The following is a 7,964-nucleotide window of genomic DNA, read 5'->3' on the forward strand; positions in this document are numbered from 1 at the left end:
ATCAACATAGTTTGTTATAATGAGAAGTATAAATGTGGTCGAGCAAAAATCACAAATAAGTAGTTGTCCCCCTCCCCCGAACGAAATATAATTTATACAGAAAAATATATACTTTTATCAGTGTCCCCCTCTTTTGCCATGGTACTGGATGCCATCTAGGATTTATTTTACAATTTTAATATTGAAATAACTTTTTTTAATTATTATTAAAATGTATCTAAATTTTCTCTTGTTATTCTGTATACATATACCAACAAAACTGATAAAACACGTTTTTGAAAATGTGTATGGTTTTCACAAGCTTACACTTCCTCTGTCTGTCGTCAGTCTAGATCGAAATGCCGGAGCGAAAATTCGGACACTTCTAACTGACAGATACGGTTCGTAATTGCTCCGTGGGTCAAGACATGAAGACAATGCAATCTGAAATTAAATTTGACTTAATTGGATGCCTAATTAATTTTTACTTTCTCGTATATACGAAGTATAGAGAAAGTCTTGTAATCGTGCAAAAAAAATCGAGATTTTTGCAAATCTCGACGTTTTAGGGCTCCCTGAGTCGGAAAAACATAATTTTGCAATCTTGTCCGTATGTCTGTGTGTATGTGTGTCTGTGTGTTGTGTCTGTGTGTGTGTAAACACTATAACTTGAGTACCGTTACAGATAGGTTGATGAAATTTCATATATATATATATATATATATATATATATATATATATATATATATATATATATATATATATATATATATATATATATATATATATATATATAATTTCAAAATCGTAGATCCGTATCAACTTTTGAGCGATTTCCGATAATCGGAAGTGGATTTTTTTGTACTTTGAATTTTTCAAAAGCCTATAACTTGAGTACTATTTCAGATAAATAAATTAAATTTCACATGTGCGTAAAAGATATAATTCTCTGCCTTCTATCAAATTTTGAGTAATTTCCATTAACCGGAAGTAATAATTTACGCTATTTTCGATTTCTCAAAAAAACGCATGTGAATTTATAAAGTACTAATAATATCCCGCACTATTATGCACATTTTATTAGGCGTTCACTTGGTGTGCAAATCTTTTTTTACGAGAATCTATTCTATTATAAAATGTTTAAGTAATTAAAAATGGATTACAAATATTGTCTATGTCCTGAGTTGCCATCCCCGTAGTTTTATATTAGAATATTCGAGAAAGTTTAGGGGAGATCACTCCCGGTTTATTTATGAATTAATTACAATTTTGACCAAATTAGTAGGCATTTCTATCCAACCACACCACACGCGTCATCACGATCAATAGCGCGTCATCACGTTCAATAGGCGCGCAATGGTTTTTAGTTATGTAACTCTATTGTAAATAAAAGAAAAGCGTGGGTCTCTTCCTAAACATTAGTAAAGGTAACCAATAGGTACTAAAGTGACCCAAGCTTTTCTTTATAGTTATTTAAATAGTAGTCTATAATTTATTTTCTACTTTTTAGTGCATTAGTACATAAAAGCTTGTTATTAAAACGTTTTTTACGAAAAAAAAAATTTCTTGTACAGTTAAATTGATTGTATTTTTTGCACAAATTTGGATTTTTTTAAAAGTGATTTTTAGAAATAAAATTGTAGAAACAAAAGTATTTTGAAATTTGAAAATGTAATATACCAGGATTGTTACCAACATGTGTCTCTATAATCCTGCAAGATTTTATTGAAGTCGTATTAGACATCTTTTAGTTATTTCGGTGTTAAAAACGTAAATAAAATCCAAGATGGCCACCTTCATCATGGAAACGGCATGAAATTTTTGGGCATTTTTTTTTTTATTTTTGGATTTAACTCTTTGAGTCATAACTATTTGCAAAATATTATAGTATTATGTTTAGAAATAAATATGTTTGGTCTTTGCCTTTATCGACATGTTTCCGTCGCGTTCCTCACTTACACCTAATGGCCTTTTTTTTAAAAATCCCATCCAATGTTTCTCGTATCTCAAACATATCGTATGTCACGGCACTGTTATGGAGACGTACAACTGTATTTTAAGTAAGTGTTGTATTTGTAAAATTTAATAATTATTATAACTTTATTAATAGAAGCTCTTGTTAATTTGTTTTTCTATTTTCTTAAAACTTCGGCAAAACAGCTCCCTCGTTCCCCAACCTACTCGCTCGACAATTAACCACTATAGACTTCTTGGTCCATCCTGATGGCACACCGCCTTGAAGTGGTGGGATGGCTTGTGTGCCCCAGCGACCACCAGAGCTATGCCGGCGGGAGCCTAGTGCTCCTGGCAGGTCTAACTAAGTCTGACAGATCTGCGCGAGTAGGGGCCAGACCAAACTTTGTGCCCTGGTCCTCCAGGTTGGGGGTTGTGCGATAGGCTAACTACTCGTCCACATTATAAAAAACTATAGTTACAGAAACCGAAATTAATCCAGTCCTCGGAAGAACCAGGGCTCCACTTAGGAGAAGTATGACGCAATGCAGCCAAATCCGCAAGGAAGCTACAGAGCCGACCCCCCTTCTTCAACCGAGGAAAACTAAATTCACAGCCCCAAAACTACTGTCGCAAAAGAAACCTATCCTCATTGGAACATGGAACGTCAGAACACTATGGGAAGCAGGGAAGTGTGCACAGGCAGTGAAAGAAATGCAACAGTATCATCTTACAGTGCTCGGCCTGTGCGAAACAAGATGGAACACCTTTGGAGAGACAAAATTCCAGACGGGAGAAACACTGTTATACTCGGGAAAAGAAAATGAGGACGACCCACGAGAGGCAGGCGTAGCCTTGCTATTGACAAAGGAGGCAACAAAAAGCCTGATGGAATGGGATCCTGTATCTGATCGAATAATTAAAGCTAGATTTGAATCCAGGTTTCAAAAGACCTCCATTATCATGTGCTACGCTCCTACAAACAACGCAGACGAGGATGAAAAAAACCGCTTTTACGGGCAGCTTCAGTCGGTGGTTGATAAGGTACCCAAGCGCGACATGCTGATCCTCATGTGTGATTTAAATGCCACAGTAGGTAAAGACAACAGAGGCAGGGAAATGGAGATGGGAATCAATGGCCTAGGGGAAATGAATGAAAATGGTGAACTCTTCACAAACTTTTGTGCCTCAAATGAGCTTACTATCGGCGGTACACTTTTCCCACACCGAAATTGTCATAAAGCCACCTGGATATCACCAGATCATAGCGAAAACCAGATTGATCATGTCGTGGTACGGCGTCGTTGGAGGGCCTCACTGCAGGATGTGAGAACAAAGCGAGGAGCCGACATAGGATCCGATCACTACCTGGTTGTTGCTAAACTGAAGATGAAGCTAAAGGCGAAGAAGAGGCAACAAGAAATTAATCCACGAAGAAAATTTGATGTAAGTAAACTTAAGACGCAAGATAACAGGACAAATTGTCAGGTCACCTTAAAAATCGGTTTGAAGCTCCACAGACAGAAGAAAAAGATTTGGATTCAGTTGAACACACCTGGGAAATATTTAAGCAAGCCACTATTGAAGCCTACGAAGAGGCTCCAGGAGGTAGAGCGCCCAACAGGAAGCCCTGGATCACAGATGATACATGGCAGAATGTGGAAGAAAGAAAAAGCCTAAAGAGCGAACTAAATCAAGCAAAACACGGCAGCAGAAACAAGCAGCAGCCTCTCGATATAACGAAAAGGCTAAAGAGGTGAAAAGGAAACTAAGAAATGACAAGAGATTGTTTATAAATGAAATGGTAGAGCAGGCCGAAACAGCTGCTAGTAAGGGAGATCTCAAGATGCTTTATGCAACAACCAGAGCTCTGAGTGGGAGGAAAACCAATCCCAACAGGCCAGTGAGGAGCAAAAATGGTAAACTTCTAACGTCAATTGAGGAACAATTGGCACGATGGAGAGAGCACTTCCAGGAAATACTAAACGGCCCAGCACCTCAAGATCCACCAGACCTGGAGCCAGGGGAACCCCTTAACATCAATACCGAGGAAATCACCAGACAGGAAATTATCAACACCTTAAATAGTTTGAAGAGTGGCAAGGCATCAGGGCCAGATAATATCCCAGCAGATACATTAAAGCAAGGTGGAGAAGAAGTAGTAAATCGACTTCATAAATTACTTAACTTAGTCTGGAACACAGGCCAGATCCCAACCGATTGGAAGAGGGGCCTCCATGTGAAGTTGCCTAAGAACGGTAACTTATCTCAGTGTGGAAAATGGAGGGGTATTACCTTGTTGTCCATACCAAGTAAAGTCCTTACCAGAGTTATTTTGGACAGAATGAAAGAGGCGGTTGACCTTAAGCGAGGAACAAGCAGTGTTCAGGAAGGAAAGATCTTGTACAGATCAGATAGCCACTCTTAGAATTATTGTAGAACAGACGATAGAATGGCAAGCCCCGCTTTACATCTGCTTTGTTGATTTTGAGAAGGCCTTTGATAGTGTGGATAGGCAAACAATATGGAATCTGTTGAGACACTATGGTGTACCTGGTAAGTTAGTGGAAATAATCCAGCAACTTTACAATGGATTTTCATGCCAAGTTAGCCATGCTGGGAAGCTGTCTAAAGAGTTCCAGGTCAACACAGGTGTGAGACAAGGATGTCTGCTGTCGCCCCTCCTCTTCTTCGTGGTTCTCGATTGGGTGACACGCACAGCCTATGCCAGTTCTGGAAAAGGTATTCAGTGGACACTCACTGGGAAACTAGAGGATCTGGAGTTTGCAGATGACCTTGCCTTACTCTCGCACAGGCTACAAGACATGCAAGAAAAAGTTGATGCATTAGGAGCCATCTCTCAGCGCATAGGTCTCAAGATCCACAAAGAAAAGACAGAAGTGATGAAAATTAACAGTAACCAGGAGGCTCCAGTGACAATAGACGGAATAAAGGTAAATGATGTGCAAGAGTTTGTCTACCTTGGCAGCAAGATCAGCAAAACGGGAGGCACAGGGGAGGACATACGTGCTAGAATTAATAGAGCCTACGACCCATATGGAAAAGTTCGGCCATCTCCATTACCACAAATGTCAAGGCAGTTCTGCTGTATAGAGACAGCAAAAATACAGACCTTCATGAATAGATGCCTTAGACAGATATTGAAACTGAGATGGCAAGACAAAGTGCCGAACATAGAACTATGGAGGAAAGCTAGGCAGGAGCCTTTGGTTGTGCAAATAAGAAGGAAGTGGCGCTGGGTGGGTCACACACTGCGAAAGGCTCACCCAAATGTTACACGCCAAGCGCTTGAGTGGAACCCCCATGGAAAGCGGAAAAGAGGGCGCCCAAGACAGACCTGGAGGCGGAGTCTTCTTGAAGAACTGAAGCCAACAGGGATGTCTTGGGAGATGACAAAATTAATAGCCGGGGATAGGAAGAAATGGAAGGAAATGGTGGAGGCCCTATGTTCATAAGGAGCAAAGAGGACTAAAGTAAGTAGTAGACTTCTTGGTATTTATCTCTCTGTGATTAAATAGATACACAGATTATCTGTAGCAATTTAAAACATTATTCATCAGTAGATTTTAAATTGAGAGAAGCGTACCTTTTGCACATTTTGAAATTGTAACAGTGGACTACAAAACTTAAATTTGTATCATTTGTTTCTTTTCTAAGTGATAAAATATTTCTCTACATACCATTCCATATCCTTCTGAATTACACCCCAAAGGGGCGCCAAAACGGGTTATAGGAATACTTAATAGCTTTTTTGAGATGCATTTCAGAGGTAGGGGGGTGCTCTTTTCCACATAAATGATGTGAATATTATGAAAACGTTGACATCAAAGCATTAAAAGTAGTCTTTATCATCGGACTTCTATTTTCTCTTTGTTCGTAATGGTAATGTTGGAAAGGATCAGTGGCGTAGCGAGGTCGGGTGTTACCCGGTGCGGCACTTAATGGTGTCACCCCCCAGAGGCGTAGCGACCCTTCCCGGCGCCCGGGGACCAACTGTCAATTTTCGATTTGCACCCCACCCCCCTCAAACTTTCAATTTGCAACCCCCCCCCCACCCACCCTCCACCCTTGTCAGGATTTGTCAAATTTGCTCTTAAAATACTTTAACACTTGAATTAATAACTTAATTAAGTGGAATTATAAATTTTTCTCTATATATTTTGCTATTTTTTCCCTTGGTGTCACCCCCCCCCTAAATAGTGTCACCCGGAGCGGTCCGCACCCCCCCCCCCCCCCGCACCCCCCCCCCCCTCGCTACGCCACTGGAAGGGATTACCCCCAACATATTTAAGTAAACGTGTCAACTTGTTATGCGCCATGTGGTCTGTTGACTCAGATTTCAGCCTGCTTTTTTTTTTTTTTTGCTTCAATAGTCTTTGTCCAACCAAGAACAAACTACAAGTCAGAAGTTGTTTGATTTTGGAGTTTGTTTTCTCTCATAGATGGGTTGCTGTCCTCAGCTATAGAGCCTCATCTGCCCGGGAGTATGAATTTGGGACTTTTCGGTTAAGTAACCATGAGCTTTTCAGACCCGACCGACCCCTTATCATTGGACGAAAATATGTTCAAATTATACGCTTTGCCTAACCAGCTGATAGTTTATGGATTACACGTCTGATTCTTAAATGTATAAATCAAGTATCGAAAATAGGTAAAAGTAATGTCCTTATTCGAAGTACTACGAAATGCTACTTATATTTTGTAAAAATCTAAATTTTTCTATAATTATTACACTATTTTACAAATAGTTGCCTTGTTATCATCTCAGTTATTTAAGTTTTAAGGGTGTCAAATTTTTTTTTAAAGTTAATGTCACTCTAGTATTATACTTACCAAAATTAATGAAAAATGAGATTACCTGTATGACACAAGAACAAACACGAGTGGAAAAGTTAATTGGTACGCTAACACACATTTATTTCATTTTTTTCATTTTGAAATAAGAGTTACATAGCCTATTAGATTAAAGTTTATTGCATTTTGAGTTAATCTAAACAAATAAAAGCGTAGTATATAGATCTAAGTGCATTTACACAACGGGTTACAGCTTCGAGTCTCTTTCTGGATTTGTACCGCGGCTCAGGCCTTCTGTATAAAGAGTGGTTCCCAAAGCGGTGTTTTTTGGCATCTGGTGGATGACTCACGTGATATTAGAACTGTATACAGATGTAGTCCGGTAAAATTTGATTGTAAGAGGAGAATAGTGCGTTTAGATGTTTAAAATGTATTAGGTCGTTTTATCCTCAAGATAAGATGGCAAAAAAATCTCAAATTCGCATATGTGGCAAAGGACGAGACAGCAGTCCATGGACAATGATGTTAAGTGGGTATGGATTGGAGAAGCCCTAAGAAAAAAGATGAAAGCATGAAGAGGCAAACGTTGGAACTAAACCCACAGGAGAAGTGAAAAGTGGGCTCGTCGAGAAAATGCTGAAGATTTGTCAAAAGCCTGATAGGATAGAGAACCACCCAAATCAGTCCGTTGGAGAGATGTAGCTGTAACCTTTTGATTCTCATGGGTTTTACAACATTAAATCAAGTAAGTCAAGTTATCTATGAATTATATCGTACGAGAAGCAATCTAACAGAAGAAACAAGAATTTAATTTGTTGAATATAGTTTTAGACCTATAACCATGCAAAGTAGCGCAAGAAATAGGAAGGGTGACGAGGTAGGGTTAACATGCGAGGAATAGAGGAAAAACCCTAACGAACAACGTTATATGCATATATGTGAGTATATAATGTGTGTGCGTGTGTGTGTGTAGATGTTCTTTGATCAGCTTCCTCCATTTCTCAGAATTTTATATTGACTACTCTTTTTCGTTTGCCCAGATATTTGAAAAAAAGGCATTTTAAAACAAATTATTTAAAATTAAATTATCTCTCCTGAACTTTCTCATATTTTACATGTTTTAAATAGAATAGAATCGCAAATTAATGAATTAGTAAGTTTGTGAAATAAAAAAATTTTAAACATATTAGTTATTATTAGGATCAAATTATTTAAAA

At 38.6% G+C, this 7,964-nt stretch overlaps 1 protein-coding gene across 1 annotated transcript; it reads left to right on the forward strand.

Annotated features, from left to right (window-relative positions):
• Positions 1-2,469: 2,469 nt before the first annotated feature.
• LOC131934757 (craniofacial development protein 2-like) lies at positions 2,470-3,612 on the forward strand. The gene has a single exon (XM_059290871.1). It carries the CDS (start codon positions 2,470-2,472, stop codon positions 3,610-3,612), a length of 1,143 nt encoding a protein of 380 aa, XP_059146854.1.
• The last annotated feature ends 4,352 nt before the right edge of the window (positions 3,613-7,964 follow it).

This window comes from Physella acuta, unplaced genomic scaffold (assembly GCF_028476545.2).
Source record: "Physella acuta isolate Inbredline_101_S28 unplaced genomic scaffold, ASM2847654v3 ptg000117l, whole genome shotgun sequence".
NCBI classification, from domain to species: Eukaryota; Metazoa; Mollusca; class Gastropoda; family Physidae; genus Physella; species Physella acuta.

Coding starts and splice junctions, on each gene's coding strand:
- LOC131934757 (XM_059290871.1), top strand. CDS start 2,470: ATGACGCAATGCAGCCAAATCCGCAAGGAAGCTACAGAGCCGACCCCC.